The sequence below is a fragment of the Pseudophryne corroboree genome, chromosome 9, assembly GCF_028390025.1.
Source record: "Pseudophryne corroboree isolate aPseCor3 chromosome 9, aPseCor3.hap2, whole genome shotgun sequence".
NCBI classification, from domain to species: Eukaryota; Metazoa; Chordata; class Amphibia; order Anura; family Myobatrachidae; genus Pseudophryne; species Pseudophryne corroboree.
In genome coordinates this window covers 420,463,400-420,485,998 of record NC_086452.1, presented here as the reverse complement: position 1 = coordinate 420,485,998, position 22,599 = coordinate 420,463,400, and the positions used below count along the sequence as shown (strand labels likewise).

General features: G+C 47.2%; 1 protein-coding gene across 1 annotated transcript in view; it reads left to right on the top strand.

Annotated features, from left to right (window-relative positions):
* Positions 1-22,599, top strand: part of SUCLG2 (succinate-CoA ligase GDP-forming subunit beta) — a 475,764-nt gene that overhangs the window by 282,904 nt on the left and 170,261 nt on the right. Inside the window, exon 7 of the mRNA XM_063940931.1 lies at positions 1,545-1,641. Coding sequence (XP_063797001.1) covers positions 1,545-1,641 — 97 coding nt within the window. The remainder of the gene's footprint in view (positions 1-1,544; positions 1,642-22,599) is intronic.

Sequence of the window (22,599 nt, the reverse complement as noted above, 5' to 3'; positions counted from 1 at the left end):
AAGGTTTATTTGATCATGTCTGCGGCAGCGCTATCATTATTTATGGTGAAATTTAATGTAGTAGTTATATTTCAGTTTATTACTGAGTTTCTGCTTCCTTCAAGCTTGTAAAGACACATTATACTGAAATATTGCTGTATTTAAAACACATTTTCTTCCCTCTTATAAAGCCAGTCTAGTCTGATGTCTGAGAGATTATTTCAGAAATGAGTGCTTGGTTAAGGCTTTACTATTTATTAAAAAGTATATTTATATAACACTAACATATGATGCAGGGCATTACGGAGAATATTTAGTCATTCATATCAGTCCCTGCTTTAGTGGAGCTCCAACAATACACGGGCTACACACAGATAGGGCCCTAGTAGGAATTGAACCCATGACCCCAGCGCCGTGACTTTCAAAAGGGAAGCATTCATTGTGTCGGCACCACAGTGTCAAGTTATGATGTCGACTTTTGTGGAATGTTGACAGGCAGCATGCTGCCACCCTCAGACTGTTCCATTCCACATTCCACCATGACCACATTGTTGAAATGTAAACATGAGAAACGCTAACATTCGCAGAATGTCGACTTTTAGGGTTCGGCTTTGAGACTGGAGGGTTAGGCGGGGATGGTGGAGGGGTTGGGTTAGGCACTAAGTTTAGGGATATGGGGAGAATACTCCGCTCTGTCATGTGTCCGCACTGGAACTTCTCAAGTGACTACCGTGAATGGAACCCGCTGCTGAAGACGCCAAGGCAGTGAGGAACAGGTCTGCCGAGCCACCATTTTATCATGTAGACATTTCAACAGTTACCACGTGATAAATGTTGACGCGGTCAATGTTGATATGCTAAGCACTGCAACATTTTCTCCATGTCAACATTCTTACTCTTTGCCGATTGAAGGCACATTTTTATTGGACCCAAATGCAGGTATGGTCGGTTTACTATTTGTGGGGATGATTCGATAAGCGACGAGGTTTCGGCAGAAATTTGTGGGGTGTACGGACAGGAAACCTTGCTTGTTTCAGCTTGCATCCCATAGAAGTGCAAGCAAAACATAACGTGAGATTTTCTTACTGTGATGGGCTCCAATCTGCAGCCGAATTGAGTTCCTGCCGGTTCCTGCTGAAAAATAGCCCTGGTTTTACTGCATTAATTAGTCGGTGCACTTGCTAAACCTGTTCAGTGACATCCACTTTGCATTTCATACAAATATGTAAGTGATGGGTAATCTTGATTGTAAGTTGAATGATAGAAATGTGTGATTAAAAACTGCATAGAATAATTTCGTAATATGAAGTTAATATCTAATAATTAATACTGTTGACTGATAGTCCCCTCAATGTATTGCTGCATTTCGTTGATAAGTTTTATAACTTTGTGATGGATCAGGGAAGAATGTGATCCTTGGCTAAAGCTGTAATTCTTCTATCCTTTTACATTTTCATTTGTAACGCTTCCAAAGGTGTAATAGAACAATTTAATATTTCACATAATGCGCATCCTTTCTGAGCAGACTTCAGGAACGTAATTGTGTTTTATTTATTGAAACGCAGGCCGCAGATCAGATTAAGAAGCTGTACAAGCTTTTCCTGAAAGTCGATGCTACTCAGGTTGAAGTGAACCCCTTCGGTGAAACTCCGGAAGGACAAGGTGAGGAGAGAACAATTGCCTAATTGTGTTTTCTGAATCGTCATCTAATTACTTACTAGGGGACTAAGCATTAGAGAGAATTTAACTATTTACCATATTATCCACTACCCTTTCTGTAAAGTAATTTTTTCCTTAAATTTCTCCTGAACCTTCTTCCTTCCAGTGTCAGTGTATGTCCTCTGGTTCTAATACTTCTCTTCCTTTGAAGAATGTTTTCCTCCTGTACTTTGTTAAAATCAATGGTGTACAGTTCATTGCAGTGTTCACAGAGTGTTTCCAAAGATTGGGCGGCTGTTACCTGCTTATATGAGAGGACAGAGCAACATTTTTACAGGGGGCAACGTTATACCCCCTTTTACACCGCCTGAAATATCCCGGAATTTTGCACAGGAGCGAGTAAAATCCCGGGACTGCAGGCGGTGTAAAAGGGTCCTTCTCCAAAACGCGGGAATCCAACCTGCCTTACAAGCAGTGTTGTACACGGGTAAATCCGGGGTAGGAGGCGGGGTAAGCCGAGTCAACCGATCCGGCACCCATTTACAGCATGGCAGACCTCCCAAACCGCAGTGTCCGGCGGGCAGTCGGGAGGCTAGAGGTCACGGCGCACGCTGTCTATGCAGACAACAGCGCTGTGTCGTGTGCCTGGAAGCGCCGGAGGCTGGGGGCAGCATAGCAGCTTCCGGATTGCTCGGCTTGCCCCCAGCATGACACTCCGGAGTCCCGATCTGCAGGGTTTCCCGGCGCTTGGAATTGACGTCATCTCTAAGCGCCGGCCCACAAGACACTGCAATATCCTGGATCGGCACTGCAGTATAAAGGTGGGAGTCCCTGGTCTGACCCGGCTTAGAACCGTATTCCAAATCCTGGATCAGACCCAGGATTTTGGTGTAAAAGGGGTATTAGAGAAAAGCAGGAAGCTCCAGGTAGTGGAAGGAGATGGGTGTTCAACTTTATAGTTGCAGAGAATGATGTTACTCAATATTGGCTGCATATCGGTTGATTAGCAAACTTTTGAGTAGCTCCTATGATGGTTGCGCAGTACTGCCGCAGCAAATAAGACGTCTGACTCATTGCAGCTGCAAACAGGATCGCAGTCGGGGGCGAGATATGTCTTAAAAACAACATGCCTGAATTTCTGCCGCCACTAAAATGGTCCTGACTGCCAGTCCCTTTGCAATTAAATTCTGTCTGCAGCCACCATTGCAAAGTCATTGCAACACATGAGCAGTGCCAGTAAGACATCAGTGGGCTTTTTAAAGAGCAGTTATACATGCTGTATTTTACCCATAAGACAGCAAAAATGTGACTAACAGGGATTTGCCATTAAGTTTATTAAGCAGGGGAAATGCAGAGATGAAAAAAAATTGGAGGGTGTCTCCCTTTAAAGCAGAAGTCACCAAAACAACAAATGTAATTTTGATTTCCAGCGCTTGTTTATCTTTTAAAAAGCTATTTATTTCTCTGAATCACTAATGAGATACATAAGGCTCGTTCAATCGCAATTTATACTTTAGATGATGTCAAGTTAACGCTTATCAGTTCTCGCAGCTACGTTGATGCATCATGTATAGTTTTTAATGTACAGCAGATCTATATTTTTAAACTACCGAGATCAATCTGGAATACTTGACGATACTTTTTCTTTTTCTTTTGCAAAGTTTTTAAATCAATTTTTGTGCAAACTGTAGTAATCATTCTGTCTGCATGGGCTGGTGCCACTTAATCAATGCCAGGTGAATTGGCAGCATGCTAAGGAGAAAATGGCCTTGTTCTGTAGATTAAAATCCTCACGGTATCACACTTTCATAACTAAAACGCACATTATGCAGGGCTAAAAGGCACATTAATACAGAAGCCTCTGCATTTTTTTTTTTAATTACCTTGTTCGTCTTGCAACACTCAAATATAGGTCAGAAAAGAAATATTGTTCCTCTGTGAGTGTACCCAAAAATTTGGAGCTCAGTTTGAAAACAAATATATACTGTATACAGTTCATAAACCTGTTTTTATTTTGAGCGGAGAAAACTTATTCTTTATGACTGCAACTACAGTATTTATGGTGTGGGCTAGAAGTATTAAAATGAAAAGCTTCTTGTCCCTCTTCTATTAATAGGTATTATGGTGCCATGCAATATAAAGGACTCATCCTGTTCCTTGGGGCTAATTTAGACCTGATCACTGCTGTGCGTTTTTGCACAGCGGGAGATAAGGTCTAAACTGCGCATGTGCATGCCAGAGATGCGATCGGCATCTCAGCTCAGCGATCGCCTCTGCCTGATTGATAGCCAGAGGCGTTCGCTGGGTGAGAGGGGGCAGGTCGGCGGCGTTTTGGGGGCGAGGTCCGGGCAACGCAGGCGTGCCCGGACAGTGCGGGGGCGAGCCGCCCTGGCTGCGTGACGTCACACGCAGCCCCTACGACCCGGGATGTGACAAGTAGCTCCCTACCAGCACGCAGGTAGGGAGCAACTTGTCAAGTACAAAAGACGCTTTTGTACTTGTGTGTGGGGTGGGGGGGATAGGGCCTCACATGCGGCTCCGTGCTGGGTTTCCCCCATGCTGGGCACTAGCCCCGTGCTCGGTTTCCCCCCGCATGTCAGAGTAAATGATTGTAGATGTGCTAAATTTACCACCTCTACGATCAACTCTGAATTACCCCCTTTGTGTTATAATTAGGTATTAGTGTTTTAAAAAAAAAAAAATTCCTTAGTAGATATTTGCTAGGGTCATTCTCCCTACTGAACATCAATGTTTAGAGGTCGATGTCCGTTGGGGTTTTATTTTATTTTTATTTCTGCAGCAGGGTGCACTGTGTTCCACAGGGAATACATCGGGGTGTGGAGTTGGATCTGGATCCAGAGGCACCAACAGGCTAAAGCTTTGACTGTTCCCAGGATGCATTGCATGGCCTCCTCTATAACCCTGCTTCCGGACACAGGAGCTCAGTTTGTAAGTTGGTGCCTGCAGAGCAGGTCACTTAACATGGGGGGTACTGTGCTAGGCAGCCCCGAAAATAGCTTTTGTTAGGAAGATTCCTCAAGGGCTGCAGCATTTTTATGTCCTAGTGACATACTGTGCTGCGTCTCCAACACCTCTCCAGCAGCGCCGCATACTCCCATGGCCGAGTTCCCGGGTACTTGTGGCGGAGGCACTCTGGTTTCCAGGCACACGCCGCTGGCGCTCTCCAGGACCGCGTGGCTGCTTCTTTGGGAGGAGGTAAGAGGGTCCCCCAGGTGGGACCCGCTGAAATCGCATTCTGGTTGCGGTCTTAGGAGACGGACCGCGATGCTGGCGTGGACACTGTGTCCGTACAGGGACCCGGACCCCACTATATCCACCAGGGCAGGGAGCACAGTTCGGATTTCACAAAAATCTTTTTAACAAGACTCCACAGTACCCTGTGGTGAGGACCAGCATAGGGGATAAGGCGCTTGACCTGTAGCCCCTCTCCCAGCTCCGGCCGCCATCTACTGCTGGTGTTCCTGCACTGGAGCTGCTTCTCACTCTCCCTCACTCCCTGACAGAGATTTGGGCGCCATCTTTACACAAGTAGCTGCGGCTGATCTCCGGGACTGCAGAGCTACAGTATGTCTCCTCTGTAAATCCGCCTGCCTCATCAGCGCTGTGCATTTAGTCACTTAAGTATTTTACATGTCATTTTAGACAGTGTTAGTTAAGAACAAGTGTACTTCTACCTGAATATTTAGTACAAGTATTCTGAGATATACATCCAGTGTCTACTGTGCATTGTTATATATGTCTGTCTGTCTGCCTGTCTACCTATCTACCTATCTATCTATCTATCTATCTATCTATCTATAAACCTATCTATCTTTCTCTAACGTCCTAAGTGGATGCTGGGGACTCCGTAAGGACCATGGGGAATAGCGGCTCCGCAGGAGACTGGGCACATCTAAAGAAAGCTTTAGGACTATCTGGTGTGCACTGGCTCCTCCCCCCATGACCCTCCTCCAAGCCTCAGTTAGATCTTTGTGCCCGAACGAGAAGGGTGCACACTAGGGGCTCTCCTGAGCTTTTTAGTGAAAGTTTTAGTTTAGGTTTTTTTATTTTCAGTGAGACCTGCTGGCAACAGGCTCACTGCATCGAGGGACTAAGGGGAGAAGAAGCGAACTCACCTGCGTGCAGAGTGGATTGGGCTTCTTAGGCTACTGGACATTAGCTCCAGAGGGACGATCACAGGCCCAGCCTGGATGGGTCCCAGAGCCGCGCCGCCGGCCCCCTTACAGAGCCAGAAGGCAGAAGAGGTCCGGAAAATCGGCGGCAGAAGACGTCCTGTCTTCAACAAGGTAGCGCACAGCACTGCAGCTGTGCGCCATTGCTCTCAGCACACTTCACACTCCGGTCACTAAGGGTGCAGGGCGCTGGGGGGGGGCGCCCTGAGACGCAATAAAAAAAAAAAAACACCTTGGATGGCAAAAAAATGCATCACATATAGCTCCTGGGCTATATGGATGCATTTAACCCCTGCCAGAATACATAGAAAAACGGGAGATAAGGCCGCCGATAAGGGGGCGGAGCCTATCTCCTCAGCACACTGGCGCCATTTTCTCTCACAGCTCCGTTGGAGGGAAGCTCCCTGTCTCTCCCCTGCAGTCACTACACTACAGAAAGGGTTAAAAAAGAGAGGGGGGGCACTAATTACGCGCAGTATTAAAGATACAGCAGCTATAAGGGGAAAAACACTTATATAAGGTTATCCCTGTATATATATATATATATATATATATATATATATATAGCGCTCTGGTGTGTGCTGGCAAACTCTCCCTCTGTCTCCCCAAAGGGCTAGTGGGGTCCTGTCCTCTATCAGAGCATTCCCTGTGTGTGTGCTGTATGTCGGTACGTTTGTGTCGACATGTATGAGGAGAAAAATGATGTGGAGACGGAGCAGATTGTCTGTAATAGTGATGTCACCCCCTAGGGGGTCGACACCTGAGTGGATGAACTGTTGGAAGGAATTACGTGACAGTGTCAGCTCTGTATAAAAGACAGTGGTTGACATGAGACAGCCGGCTACTCAGCTTGTGCCTGTCCAGACTTCTCATAGGCCGTCAGGGGCTCTAAAGCGCCCGTTACCTCAGATGGCAGATATAGACGCCGACACGGATACTGACTCCAGTGTCGACGGTGAAGAGACAAATGTGACTTCCAGTAGGGCCACACGTTACATGATTGAGGCAATGAAAAAAATGTTTTACACATTTCTGATAATACGAGTACCACCAAAAAGGGGTATTATGTTCGGTGAGGAAAAACTACCTGTAGTTTTCCTGAATCTGAGAAATTAAATGAGGTGTGTGATGATGCGTGGTTTTCCCCCGATAACAACTGATAATTTCTAAAATGTTATTGGCATTATATCCTTTCCCGCCAGAGGTTAGGGTGCGTTGGGAAACACCCCCTAGGGTGGATAAAGCGCTCACACGCTTGTAAGGGCTCTACCCTCTCCTGAGATGGCCGCCCTTAAGGATCCTGCTGATAGAGGGTGTACCAGTCAGTGTATGTGTTCCCTCCTCTGCCTCTCATACCCAAGGTACTGAGATTGATAAGATGGAGAGGAGTAAGCACTATATTCGTGGCTCCGGATTGGCCAAGAAGGACTTGGTAACCGGAACTTCAAGAGATGCTCACGGAGGATCCGTGGCCTCTACCTCTAAGAAGGGACCTGCTCCAGCAGGGACCCTGTCTGTTCCAAGACTTACCGCGGCTGCGTTTGACGGCATGGCGGTTGAACGCCGGATCCTGAAGGAAAAAAGGCATTCCGGATGAAGTCATCCCTATCCTGATCAAAGCCAGGAAGGATGTAACCGCAAAACATTATCACCGCATTTGGCGAAAATATGTTGCGTGGTGCGAGGCCAGTAAGGCCCGACGGAGGAAATTCAACTGGGTCGATTCCTACATTTCCTGCAAACAGGAGTGTCTATGGGCCTGAAATTGGGGTCCATTAAGGTTCAAATTTCGGCCCTGTCAATTTTCTTCTAAAAAGAACTAGCTTCAGTCCCTGAAGTTCAGACGTTTGTAAAAGGGGTACTGCATATACAGCCTCCTTTTGTGCCTCCAGTGGCACTTTGGGATCTCAATGTAGTTTTTTGGGTTCCAAAAGTCACATTGGTTTGAACCACTTAAATCTGTGGAGTTAAAATATCTCACATGGAAAGTGGTCATGCTGTTGGCCCTGGCCTGGGCCAGGCGCGTGTCAGAATTGGCGGCTTTATCCTGTAAAAGCCTTTATCTGATTTTCCATTCGGACAGGGCGGAATTGAGGACTCGTCCTCAGTTTCTCCCTAAGGTGGTTTCAGCGTTTCACCTGAACCAACCTATTGTGGTGCCTGCGGCTACTAGGGACTTGGAGGACTCCAAGTTGCTAGACGTTGTCAGGGCCCTGAAAATATATGTTTCCAGGACGGCTGGAGTCAGGAAAACTGACTCGCTGTTTATCCTGTATGCACCCAACAAGCTGGGTGCTCCTGCTTCTAAGCAGACTATTGCTCGTTGGATTTGTAGTACAATTCAGCTTGCACATTCTGTGGCAGGCCTGCCACAGCCAAACATCTGTAAATGCCCACTCCACAAGGAAGGTGGGCTCATCTTGGGCGGCTGCCCGAGGGGTCTCGGCTTTACAACTTTGCCGAGCAGCTACTTGGTCAGGAGCAAATACGTTTGTAAAATTCTACAAAATTGATACCCTGGCTGAGGAGGACCTGGAGTTCTCTCATTTGGTGCTGCAGAGTCATCCGCACTCTCCCGCCCGTTTGGGAGCTTTGGTATAATCCCCATGGTCCTTACGGAGTCCCCAGCATCCACTTAGGACGTTAGAGAAAATAAGAATTTACTTACCGATAATTCTATTTCTCGTAGTCCGTAGTGGATGCTGGGCGCCCATCCCAAGTGCGGATTGTCTGCAATACTGGTACATAGTTATTGTTACCAAAAAATCGGGTTATTGCTGTAGTGAGCCATCTTTTCTAGAGGCTCCTCTGTTATCATGCTGTTAACTGGGTTCAGATCACAAGTTGTACGGTGTGATTGGTGTGGCTGGTATGAGTCTTACCCGGGATTCAAGATCCTTCCTTATTGTGTACGCTCGTCCGGGCACAGTGTCCTAACTGAAGCTTGGAGGAGGGTCATGGGGGGAGGAGCCAGTGCACACCAGATAGTCCTAAAGCTTTCTTTAGATGTGCCCAGTCTCCTGCGGAGCCGCTATTCCCCATGGTCCTTACGGAGTCCCCAGCATCCACTACGGACTACGAGAAATAGAATTATCGGTAAGTAAATTCTTATTATTTATTTATCTATCTATATGTGTGTATATATATATATATATATATATATATATATATATATATACACATACATAATTATACGTAGTTTTACTAGTCCATTCCAGTTTTATTGTTTGTCTGAAACAATTTCTGCATTGTACTTGTGACTGAGTGTGCCTGTAGCTGCTGTGTGGATTTCATTTTTGTGTATCACACTTATTGCTATCACTGTATTCTCTACCCTGGGGGGCTAGGTGTGTCAGGGTCTTATATATAGTGCTACACAGTATATACTGTTTAGTGTGTTTTACTGTGTATTTCAGTCACCTCATACTGCTTTAATTCTCCGTTTGTGTCCTGTATTTACTGTCACATAAATCAGGGGGTTATTTGCAGGTATTGTATTTGTCTGGCTATATTGTACTGTTACGCTCTACGGCTACATTCCCTATAATGTCTGCCACACAGGGCGGGAAATCCGCAGACGCTTCTGCATCATGCAGTGCTTGCACCAAGGATTTACCTGAGTGGGAGGTTTTAACTGATGGTTCGTGTACTGGGTACCATACATCTCCCAGTCGGCCCGCAGCCCCTGTGGGCATTTAGGAACCACCTTGGGCAGCATTCTCAAGTATGTTGAATACGCTTGTGACACATCTTACACCCCCTGTGGGTTCTCCTGTGCCATTGCAGCCACATATTGTCCCTGTAGTTAATCACTCTGTCTACCCAGATACAACAATTAAATCAATCTTTGGTGAGACAAAAGTCTACCCGACATCCCTCTGGGGTCAAGGGGTCATCTAAGCTGGCTGCTTCCTCCTCACAATTTACTAATATTTCAGATAATTCTTCTGATGAGGATACGGAATATACTGATCCGTCAGACACTGATACTGTTGCTTATAACGAGAAACCTACAAGTCAGGTTTATGTTCCTGACCTAGTGGAGGCTATTAAGCTGATTCTAAAAATTGATGATGAGGTAGATCCCACTACTACGTTTAAGAAACCTGATAAGTTCAAACGTCAGAAGGTTACTAAAGTAGTCTTACCACATTCTGATCATTTAATCGACATACGTCAGTAATCCTGGTCTTCTCAGGAAAGACATTCTCCCTGTCTAAAAAGATGCTAGCTCGGTATCCCTGCAGAGTTGAGTAACAAGTGGAAAAATCCACCGCCGGTGGACTCTCATGTCGCCCGTCTTTTGGTGTCATCTACTCTGCCTGTCACCACTGTCGCCTCACTGAAGTAACCGACAGATAAACATGTGGAGGGATGCCTGAAGTCTATTTACTCCCTTACCGGTGCTGTACATAGGCCCACTATAGCAGCCTAGTGGGCTGCAAAAGGAATTGAAGCATGAGTTTAGGCATTAGAGGAAGATCTACTTCAGGATATTCTTATACTACCAGACAAGGGGGTAATTCTGAGTTGATCGCAGCAGGAATTTTGTTAGCAGTTGGGCAAAACCATGTGCACTGCAAGGGGGGGGGGGGGGGGGGGGGCAGATATAACATGTGCAGAAAGAGTTAGATTTGGGTGGGTTATTTTGTTTCTGTGCAGGGTAAATACTGGCTGCTTTATTTTTACACTGCAATTTAGATTGCAGATTGAACACATCCCGCCCAAATCTCTCTCTCTCTCTGCACATGTTATATCTGCCTCCCCTGCAGTGCACATGGTTTTGCCCAACTGCTAACAAAGTTCCTGCTGCGATCAACTCGGAATTACCCCCAATATCTGTCTCATATTACTACCGCCTCCCACTATATTCAGGAGGCGTCCTCTGAGGCAGGTGTAATGGCGGCCAAGGCGTCTACTACGTCTATACTTGTTCGCCGAATTCTGTGGTTGAGGTCCTGGAAGGTGGACCTGGACTCCAAAAAGACCTTGAAGGTACTCCCTTTTAAGGGAGGCATCCTCTTTGGGGAGAAACTGACCAAAATTGTGACTGACTTGGCGACTGCTAAGCCAACGCTTCTCCTTCTGCACCGAAGGCTAAGAGAACCACTTTTTGTTCCATTAGACCTCCTGGGAAAGCAAAGGGTAAGGCGTACCCGAGACAGACTCGTGCTTCCAAAACCACTTATCCCAAACCTAAACAATCCTGGGCTGCCCTTCAGCCTGCTTCCAAACAAGACAAGCCTGCTGCATGACGGGCCCAGGGTGAGAGTCCGACTTCTGCAATTCGCCCAGGTCTGGTTAAGGACCACTACAGACGCCTGGGTGCGGGACGTTGTCTCTCACGGGTACACTGTCTCTTTCAAGAGACGTCCCCCTCACCAGTTCTGCACGATGGTTATTCCTTCGGATCCATTGAAAGCGCAAGCTCTGCACCTGGTTGTGCGATTCCTCCCGGACACAGGAGTGGTAGTGCCGGTACCTCTGTCTCAGAGAGGCAGGGGATAATATTCGACCCTGTTTCTAGTTCCGAAACCCAATGGGTCCTTCCAGCCTATACTCAACCTCAAATCATTGAACAGATTTGTGAGGGTGTCCAGATTCTGTATGGAAACTGCGCTCTATTGTACTGGCCCTGGAACCCGAAGACTATATGGTATCCCTGGACATACAGGATGCTTACCTGCATATACCTATTGCCATGTCGCATCAGCAGTATTTGTGGTTTGCTTTTGGAAACCTACATTATCAATTCTGGGCTCTGCCATTTGGACTGGCCATGGCCCCTCAGATCTTCACCAAGGTCATTGCCGTGATGGCGGCCCTTCTCCGCTATCAAAGAATCAGTATCCTGCCGTATCTGGACGACTTGCTGATCCTGGCGAACTCCAAAGAGGTTCTTCTCAGTCATCTGGAACTGACAGTCCAATTCCTACAAGCCCACGGGTGACTCATCAACTGGAAAAAGTCCTCGCTGGTCCCTGCTCGGAGCATGGTGCACATGGGAGCACTGCTGGACACACACAGCAAAAAAAATGTTTTTGTCTCCAGAGAAAGTGCTAAAACTTCAGGACAGGATCAGATACTTCTTTTCTCTCCCAAGAGTGTCGATCACTCGGCGATGCAAGTACTTGGCCTCATGGTGTCTGCTTTCGACATGGTAGAGTACGCTCAATTTCATTCCCGCCCTCTGCAGCGGTTGATCCTTGCCAAGTGGTACAGCCTGTCCCATCGGATCAGGTCTCAAATGATCTCCTTGACTCCGGAGGTTCGTCTGTCACTGAGCTGGTGGCTACAGGACCAACAGTTGAGCAGGGGCCGTCCCTTCTGGATCTCCAACTGGGTCCTGACAACAGATGCCAGTTTGCGAGGTTGGGGCGCGATGTTAGAGCAACACTTTCTACAGGGTCGGTGGACCAAGGAGGAATCTCTCCTCCCAATAAACAATCTAGAATTGCAGGCAATGTTCAATGCGTTGATGCTTGCCCTGCCTCTGATACAGAACAGGCCTGTTCAAGTACTATCTGACAACGCCACCACGGTGGTATACATAAATCTTCAAGGCGGCACTCAAAGCCGCATAGCAATGACGGAAATATCAAAAATCCTTTGTTGGGCGGAACGCCATCTGCCAGCAATATCGGCGGTGTTCATTCCCGGAGTCCTCAACTGGGAAGCGGATTTCCTCAGTCGTCAGGACATGCATGCCGGAGAGTGGAGTTTTCATCCGAAAGTCTTTCAACTCCTAGTGGACAAGTGGGGCCTACCAGATGTAGACATGATGGCGTCTCGACACAACCACAAGGTTCCGGTCTTCGGATCAAGGACAAGGGATCATCAAGCAGGGTTCGTGGATGCACTAGCAATTCCATGGAACTTTTGGCTGCTGTACGTGTTCCCTCCAGTGTCTCTTCTGCCCAGGGTACTACGGAAGTTCGAGCAAGAAGGAGGAATGACATTGGTTCTCAGACCTACAGGGTCTGTCGATCGAGCGTCCTCTTCTACTTCCTCAATGCCCAGACCTCCTCGTTCAGGGCCCTTGTGTTTACCCGGACCTAGCCAGACTGGCTTTGACGGCGTGGCTCTTGAAGTTTCACTTCTGAGGGCCAAAGAATTCTCTGAGGCGGTTATCCAAACTATGTTGAAGGCCCGCAAACCGGCTTCTGCACAGATTTATTACAGGGTCTGGAATTCTTACTTCACCTGGTGTGCTGCTAAGAATTACGATGCATACAATTTCAGAACTTCCAGACTTTTGGCTTTTCTGCAACAAGGCCTAGACTTAGGCCTTCGTCTGGCCTCCCTCAAGGTTCATATTTCTGCCTTGTCAGTGTGGTTTCATAGGAAGATTGCATCTATTCCTGACGTTCATACTTTAACTCAAGGCGTTTTACGGATTCAGCCTCCCTATGTCCCTCCTGTGGCTCCGTGGGATCTGTCTGTTGTCTTGAATGCCCTCCAAGAGTTTCCATTTGAACCTCTTGAGTCTGTGGACCTTAAATATCTTATGCTTAAGGTTGTGTTTCTGCTGGCTATTGCCTCTGCTAGGAGGGTTTTAGACTTAGGAGCTTTGTCTTGTCATCCGCCCTTTCTGATCTTTCACCATGACCGGGCAGTTCTTCGAACTCGCCCTGGTTATTTACCTAAGGTGGTGTTATCTTTTCACTTTAACAAAGAGATTGTGGTTCCGGCTTTTATCTCTTCTGGTTTGTCCTCCAAAAGAGCGGTCTTTGGATGTGGTACGGGCTCTCCGATACCCTTATTGTACTTTTTGGTTTCACAAACGTGGCTGGCCTGCAAATAAGCAAACCTTGGCCAGATGGATTAGAATGGGGATTGCACAAGCTTATGCACAGGCTGGTCTTCCAGCTGCTGCTATCAAAGCCCATTCCACTTGGTCTTTTTGACCTTCTTGGACGGCCCGCCGAGGCGCGTCCGCTGAACAATTGTGCAAGGCAGCTACGTGGTCTTCCGTGAACACGTTCTTTAGGTTTTATGCCTTTGATACTTCAGCCTCCCAGGATGCTTCCTTTGAACGCCGGGTTCTTGTGCCCGCTACGGTGCGTCCCCTCCCATGAGGAACTGCTTTATGACATCCCCAATGTATTCCCTGTGGAACACAGTGTACCCCACTGCAGAAAAGGAGATTTATGGTAGACTTACCATAATTAAATCTCTTTCTGCGAGGTATACTGGGTTCTACAGGGCACCCACCCTGACGCACTTAGCTTCTTTGGGTTTGTATGGCATTAGCCGCTGGTCCCTTCTCCTGTCGTGAGAATGTGGTTCTATGTGACTAACATCTGCCTTCTCTTTTACCTGCTACTGCATTGGACTGGTTAACGAAACTGAGCTCCAGTGTCCGGAGGCGGGGTTATAGAGGAGGCCATGCAATGCATCCTGGGAGCAGTCAAAGCTTTAGCCTTTTGGTGCCTCCGGATCAAGATCCAACTCTACACCCCGATGTATTACCTGTGGAACCCAGTGTACCTCGCAGAAAGAGATTTAACTATGGTAAATCTACCATAAATCTCCTTTTTTTTCAAAAATGGTTTCCCACAATCAGTGGTAGTATGCGGATGTCAGTTTATATTCTACTTCCTGGTTCAGATGCATTCTGATTGGTCGACCGCTCAGTGGCAGGTATAATAGAACATTGAATTTTTAGAAAAGTTCAGTGTTTTGAGGCTGATGTGATTTTTATTTTTTGTTAATACCGTTTCTTTCTTTTTCTCTTTTCATCAATGGTTATGTGACGATGTTCACCATTGATGGGAGGGCTTCCATGGCAAAAAAAAAAACCCATTGTGCCAGAGTCTACTGCACAGGCATAAATTTATACACATCCTGCACCCAATATAAGTACACCACTGCATTTGACCGCATACTAAGTACATACATAGATGTATGTACTGTATGTATGATCTCATGTCCATGGAGCTACTGATTTTTCATGTCATCATGTCTGATGAGTCATCTGTTTCCCTTTTAGCTCTAGCAAAGTGCAGCCGCCTAACTGTTAAAAGATATTGCAGACAATCTGGCAGGAAGCGCTTACCCTTGTAAGAGTCTTTCCATTATTGCAGCCATTTTCAACGGAACACAAAAGAACTAAGGTTTTTCATTGTTCCCCAATCTCTCTCGGGATTGCTGCAGATTTGGGCATTCTAGCATTTGGTCTCTTAGATCCACACGTCAAACGCTAAAACTACCTAATTAGACGCTATTAAATGAAATGCACAGTATATGGCTTTCATTAACGACATCAAGTTGGCTAGAAGGTAATCTGTAAAGCTTCCAGCAACCGAGAGCTTGCTTTTCAAGCAGCGCCAACTTGTAATAGGACCCTGTAACTTACTTGCAGAAAGTGAAATCAAAAATTAGTATTTTTAAATCTGTATTTGGAAAATAAAATATTTAAAATGAAGTTTTTTACGGTGGATGGTTTGCCCTTTGCTGGTGGCTGCTATGAGGAGCTGTAACCCTTTCGCTGAGAGAGCTGCTGCCTTTTTTGGAGAACCGGTTGCTAAAAGTTGTATACAGTTTTGTGCTCGATTACACTATGGTCTTATTATTATTTTTTTTAAATATTAAGGTTACGTTGGATGACCAGAAAGCTGTCCGGTCCTGATCTGCAGCTTGTGTGCTGTGTTCCCCTTTCATCCTCCTCTTTAAACCTAGGTCTAACACTAGTACATATAGGGGGTCATTCCGACCCGATCGCTCGCTGCAGTTTGTCGTAGCGCAGCAACTGGGGCGGATCTGCACATGCGCTGGCGCCGAGACAGAGGCGAAAGCTGGGCGGGAGGGGACTGGACGGCGGCGTTAAGGTGCCGTTTAGGGGGCGCGGTCCGGCCAACGCAGGCGTGGCCTGACCGTTGGGGGGGGGCGGGTCGCGGCGGTTGCGTGACATCTCACGCAGCCGCTGTGGCCAGTGGCAGCGACTGTCAACTCCCGGCTAGTCGCAGGAGCTGCGCTGGCCGGGAGTTACTACACAAATACAAAAGAATCGCCGCTGTGCGATGCTTTTGTATTTGTGCGGGGAGGGGGGGGGGGGCGGACTGACATACGGGGCGGACTAGCCCTGTGCTGGGCGTCCCCCTGCACGTCAGGGAAGATGATCGTAGCTTTGCTAAATTTAGCACAGCTACGATCAACTCGGAATGACCCCTCATAGATATTCTCATCGGTGACAGGTCCACAGTCATAGGATGTTACTGTGATGGATGTCTTGTAGGATTTTTTCTGAGACAAGTTTTTCTTAGATAATTAGGCATCTCCTACTGTTGTTGATATACATGCAAATGAGGATGCACCCCACTTTGCTTTCCGGAGTATTTATAAGTAATTATTATGTAAATGACTCCTGTGTGTCAATCTGAACATTTTGCCTTCAGGTAAACTCTTCCTTTAAGACTTTTTTTGTTTTATTGTGTATCTGAAATGTTCACTCCTTATAAAAAAAATTCTGCAGCGGGGTACACTGGTATTCCACAGGGAATAACATTGGGGTGTAGAGTTGGATCTTGATCCGAGGCACCAACATGCTAAAGCTTTGACAGTTCCCAGGATGCATTGCACTGCCTCCTCTATAACCCCGCCTCCAGGCACTGGAGTTCGGTTTGTAAGTTGGTGCCTGCAGTGCAGGCAGCTAACAGGTGGGGCTGTGCTAGGCAGCCCCGAAAAGAGCTTTTTTTGAAGACTTCAAGGGCCACAGCACTTTTATGTCTGTCTGACATTCTGTGCTGCGGCTCCATGTCCTCCCCAGCAGCGCTGCGTACTCACGCGGCCGCACAGGACTTCAGGCACACACCGCTTACGCTCTCCTGAATCGCGTGGCTGCACATTTGGGAGGAGGTAAGAGGGTCCCCCAGGTGGTAAATAGCGATCCGGTCGCGGTCCCAGGAGACGGACCTCGACGCTGGCGTGGACACTGTACTGCACAGGTACCCCACTATATCCACCAGGGCAGGGAGCACAGGTCGGATTTACTAAAATCCATTTGTTATAGGCTCCACAGTACCCGGTGATGAGGACCAGCATAGGGGATAAGGCGCTGACTTGTAGCCCCTCCCCCAGCTCCAGGCGCCATCTTACTGCTGGTGTTCCCACCCTGGAGCTGCATTTCACTCTCCTCACTCCCTGACTGAGATTTTGGCGCCATCTTCACTACTAGCTGGGCTGATCTCCGGGATTGCAGGGCTCTGTCTCCTCTGTAAAGCCGCCTGCCTCATCAGCGCTGTGCTTTTACAGACACTTAAGTATTCTACATGTCATTTTAGACAGTGTTAGTTAAGTGTATTGCTATCTGAATATTTGGTACAATTATTCTGTGATATACATCCAGTATCTATTGTGCATTGTTATATCTATTCTCATACATAGTAATATGTAAATTACTGGTTCAGTGCAGTTTTATTTTGTATATATGTAATAACGTCTGCATTGTACATGTGACTGAGTGTGCCTGTAGCTGTTGTGTGGGATTTCATTCTCATGTTTCACATATTGCTATCACTATATTTTGTACCCTGAGGGGCTAGGTGCGTCAGGGTCCCATATATATATAAATAGTGTCACACAGAATATACAATTTGGTATTATTCCTGTGTTTTTCAGTCACCTCATACTGCTTAAATCCTCTGTTCTGTGTCCTGTATTTACTGTCACATTACATAGTCAGTTATTTTCAGGTATGTGTTTGTCTGGCTATATTGTACTGTTACGCCCTAGGGCTACATTCCTTATAATGTCTGCCACACAGGGCGAGAAATCCGCAGGCGCTTCTGCATCCTGCAGTACTGGCGCCACGGATTTACCTGAGGGAGAAGTATTTTCTGCTGGTTCAGGTGCTGAGTGCCATACACCCAGTCAACCTGCAGCACCTGTGGCCAATCAGGACTCACCTTGGGCAGCATTCTCAAATCTGCTGACTACACTTGTGACACGTCTTACGCCCCCTGTAGGACCTCCTGTGCCAGTGCAGCCCCATATTATCCCTGTAGTTTAAACCAATCTTTGGTTAGACAAAAGTCTACCCCATCCCCTCTGGGGCCAAGGGGTCATCTAAACAGGCCATTTCTTCCTCACAATCCACTAATATTTCGGATGATTCTTCCGATTCGGATGTGGAATATACTGATCCGTCAGACACTGATACAGTTGCTTCTGATGAGGAATCTACAACCCAGGTTGATGTTCCTGACCTAGTGGAGGCCATCAAGCTAATTCTTCAAATAGATGATAACATTGAGCCTACTACTACGTCTAAGAAACCTGATAAGTTCAAACACCAGAAGGTTGCTAAAGTAGTCTTACCACATTCTGACCATTTAATTGACATACGTCAGGAATCCTGGTCGTCTCCATGAAAGATGTTTTCCCTGTCTAAAAAGATTCTAGCTCGTTATCCTATCCCTGCGGAGTTGAGTAACAAGTGGGAAACTCCACCGCCAGTGGACTCTCATGTCGCCCATCTTGTGGTGTCATCTACTCTGCCTGTCACCACCGTCACCTCCCTGAAGGAACCAAAGGATAAGCGTGTGGAGGGATGCCTGAAGTCTATTTACTTCCTTACCGGTGCTGTACATAGACCCACTATGGCAGCCTCCTGGGCTGCGAAAGGAATTGAAGCATGGGTTCAGGCAATTGAGAATGAGTTGCCTCAGGATTTTTCTGACACTGCCAGACAATATTTGTCTTCTATTACCACAGCCTCCCACTATATTCAGGAGACGGCCTCTGATGCAGGTATAATGGCGGCCAAGGCATCTACTACGTCTATCCTGGCTCGTCGAATTATGTGGTTGAGTTCCTGGAAGGTGGACCTGGACTCCAAAAAGACCTTGGAGGTGCTCCCTTTTAAAGGAGACATCCTATTTGGGGAGGATCTGAACAAGATTGTAACTGATTTGGCTACTGCCAAGACTGCGTGTCTCCCAAATAATAATCCTTCTGCTCCAAAGGCTAAGAGTACCACCTTTCGTTACTTAGCTCCAGGGAAGGCAAAGGGTCAAGCGTATCAGCGTCAGGCTCGCGCTTCCAAAACCACTAAGCATAAATCTAAACAATCCTGGGTCGCCCGTTAGCCTGCTTCCAAACAAGACAAGACTGCTGCATGACGGGGTGGGCCTCCCACTTTTCAGACCACTTCAGACGCCTGGGTGTGGGAAGTTGTCTCTCACGGGTATGCAATCTCTTTCAAGAGTCGTCCCCCTCGCCAGTTTTGTACAATGGTTATCCCTGCGTATCCGTTAAAAGCGCAAGCTCTACATTTGGTTGTACAATCCCTACTAGAGACGGGAGTGGTAGTGCCGGTACCTCTGTCTCAGAGAGGCAGGGGATACTATTCAACCCTGTTTCTAGTTCTGAAGCCAAATGGGTCCTTCCGGCCTATACTCAATCTCAAATCATTGAACAAATTTGTGAGTGTGTCCAAATTCCGTATGGAACCTCTGCGCTCTATTGTACTGGCCATGGAACCCGAAGACTATATGGTATCCCTGGACATACATGATGCTTACCTGCATGTTCCTATTGCCATGTCGCATCAGCAGTATCTGAGGTTTGCTATTGGCAACCTTCATTATCAATTCCAGGCCCTGCCATTTGGATTGACCACGGCCCCTCGGATTTTAACCAAAGTAATGTCAGTGATGACGGCTCATCTCCAGTGTCAGGGAATCAGGATCCTGCCATATCTGGACGACTTGCTGATCATGGCGAACTCCCAAGAGGTTTTCCTCAGTCATCAGGAACTGACGGTCCAATTCCTACTAGCCCACGGTTGGCTCATCAACTGGATAAAGTCCTTGCTGGTCCCTGCTCGGAGCATGGTGCACCTGGGGGCACTACTGGACACACACAACCAACGATTGTTTCTGTCTCCAGAGAAAGTCCTGAACCTTCAGGGCAGGATCAGATATTTCCTCTCTCGCCCAAGGGTGTCGATACACTCTGCGATGCAAGAACTAGGCCTCATGGTGTCGGCTTTCGACATGGTAGGGTATGCTCAGTTTCACTCTCGCCCTCTGCAGAGGTTAATCCTTTCCAAGTGGGTCGGCCTGCCTCTTCGGATCAGGTCTTAAATGATCTCTTTGACTCCGGAGGTTCGTCTGTCACTGAGCTGGTGGCTACTCCCTTCTGGATCTCCAACTGGGTCCTCCTGACAATGGATGCCAGTCTGCGGGGTTGGGGCATGGTGTTGGAGCAACACTCTCTTCAGGGTCGGTGGACCAGGAAGGAATCTCTCCTCCCGATAAACATTCTAGAATTGCGGGCAGTGTTCAATGCGTTGACACTGGCCCTGCCTCTAGTACAGAACAGGCCTGTTAAAGCACAATCAGACAACGCCACCACGGTGGCGTACATAAATCATCAAGGTGGCACTCGAAGCCGCATGGCAATGCTGGAAGTATCAAAAATCCTACGTTGGGCGGAACGCCATCTGCCAGCAATATCAGCAGTGTTCATCCCCGGAGTCCTCAACTGGGAAGCGGATTTCCTCAGTCGTCAGGACGTTCACGCTGGAGAGTGGAGTCTTCATCCTGAAGTCTTTCAACTCCTAGTGGACAAGTGGGGCCTATCAGATGTAGACCTAATGGCGTCTCGACACAATCACAAGGTTCTGGTCTTCGGATCAAGGACAAGGGATCCTCAAGCAGCGTTCGTGGACGCACTGGCAATTCCATGGAATTTTCGGCTGCCCTATGTGTTCCCTCCAGTGTCACTCCTGCCCAGGGTTCTATAGAAGTTCAAGCAAGAAAGAGGAATACTACTTCTAGTCGCTCCAGCGAGGCCCAGACGGCATTGGTTCTCAGACCTGCAGGGTCTATCTTTAGAGCATCCTCTTCTACTTCCTCAATGCCCAGACCTTCTCGTTCAGGGCCAGACTGGCTTTGACGTCGTGGCTCTTGGATCTTCACTCCTGAGAGCCAAGGGATTCTCTGAGGCGGTTATTCAGACTATGCTGAAGGCCCGCAAACCGACTTCTGCACGGATTTATTACAGGGTCTGGAACTCTTACTTCACATGGTGTGCTGCTAAGCATTATGATGCCTATTCGTTCAGTACTTCTAGGCTTTTGGCTTTTCAGCAACAAGGCCTAGATTTAGGCCTTCGTCTGGCCTCCCTCAAGGTTCATATATCTGCCTTTTCGGTGTGGTTTCAAAGAAAAATACGTCTATTCCTGACATTCATACTTTCCCTCAGTGCGTTTTACGGATTCAACCTCCCTATGTCCCTCCTGTGGCTCCATGGGATTTGTCTGTTGTCTTAAATGCCCTACAAGAGTCTCCATTTGAACCTCTTGAGTCTGTTGATCTTAAATTTCTTAATCTTAAGGTCGTGTTTTTACTGGGTATTGCCTCTGCTAGGAGAGTCTCGAACTTAGGCGCCTTGTCCTGTCGTCCACCCTTTCTGATTTTTTACCGTGACCTGGCAGTTCTTCGAACTCGCCCTGGTTATCTACCTAAGGTGGTTTCATCTTTTCATATTAACCAAGAGATTGTGGTTCCGCCCATTATCTATTCTGGTTTGTCCTCCAAAGAGCGGTCTTTGGATGTGGTATGGGCTCTCCGTATTTACATAGAGAGGACTGCCTCCATCAGGAGGTCACATACCCTTTTTGTACTTTTTGGTTTTCACAAACCTGGCTGGCCTGCAAATAAGCAAACCTTGGCCAGATAGATTAGAATGGTGATTGCACAAGCTTATGCGCAGACTGGTTTACCAGCTCCTGCTTCTATTAAGGCCCATTCTACTCGGTCTGTTGGACCTTCTTGGGTGGCTCGCCGTGGCGCGTCCGCTGAACAATTGTGCAAGGCGGCTACGTGGTCCTCAGTGAACACGTTCATCAGGTTCTATGCCTTTGATACTTCCGCCTCCCAGGATGCTTCCTTTGGACTCCGGGTTCTTGTACCCGCTACAGTGCGTCCCCTCCCATGAGGAACTGCTTTCGGCTATCCCCGATGTTATTCCCTGTGGAATACCAGTGTACCCCGCTGCAGAAAAGGAGATTTATGGTAGACTTACCATAGTTAAATCTCTTTCTGCGAGGTACACTGGATTCCACAGGGCGCCCACATTGATGCACTTAGCTTCTTTGGGTTTGTATGGCATTAGCCGCTGGTCACTTCTCCTGTCGTGAGAATGTGGTTCTATGTGACTAACATCTACTGTCTCTTTTGCCTGCTACTGCATTGGACTGGTTAACGAAACTGAGCTCCAGTGCCTGGGAGCGGGGTTATAGAGAATGCGGTGCAATGCATCCTGGGAACAGTCAAAGCTTTAGCCTGTTGGTGCCTCTGGATCAAGATCCTACTCTACACCCCGATGTTATTCCCTGTGGAATACCAGTCTACCATAAATCTCCTTTTTTGCTGTGCTTCAGTGGATTAGGTACTGCTAAATTGTCCGGCACCACATAAAATCCTCACCTAAGGATAGTTACAGTGGGGGTACATTAATTAGTGGTGGCTCAAATTGTAATGATACGTTGAAAGTTATGATAACTAGCTTGTCTGATGTGATTATAGGCATACTAAGTTGCACAAATTCAGCCATCATAAAATGAATCTGTTAAATTTTTTAAATCTTCAATGCTGCTATGAAGGAGTTGAATAGAGAAGCGTTAAATCAGACACTTATAAAGTGAAATCCTGCCAAACTTTGTCTTCTCAAGTGACGAGAACACTCGCCACAATACACAAGCGCCTTAGACAATAAAAACGTCCTAAAATCAGCATAACATTTACCCGTGGATTTGTGT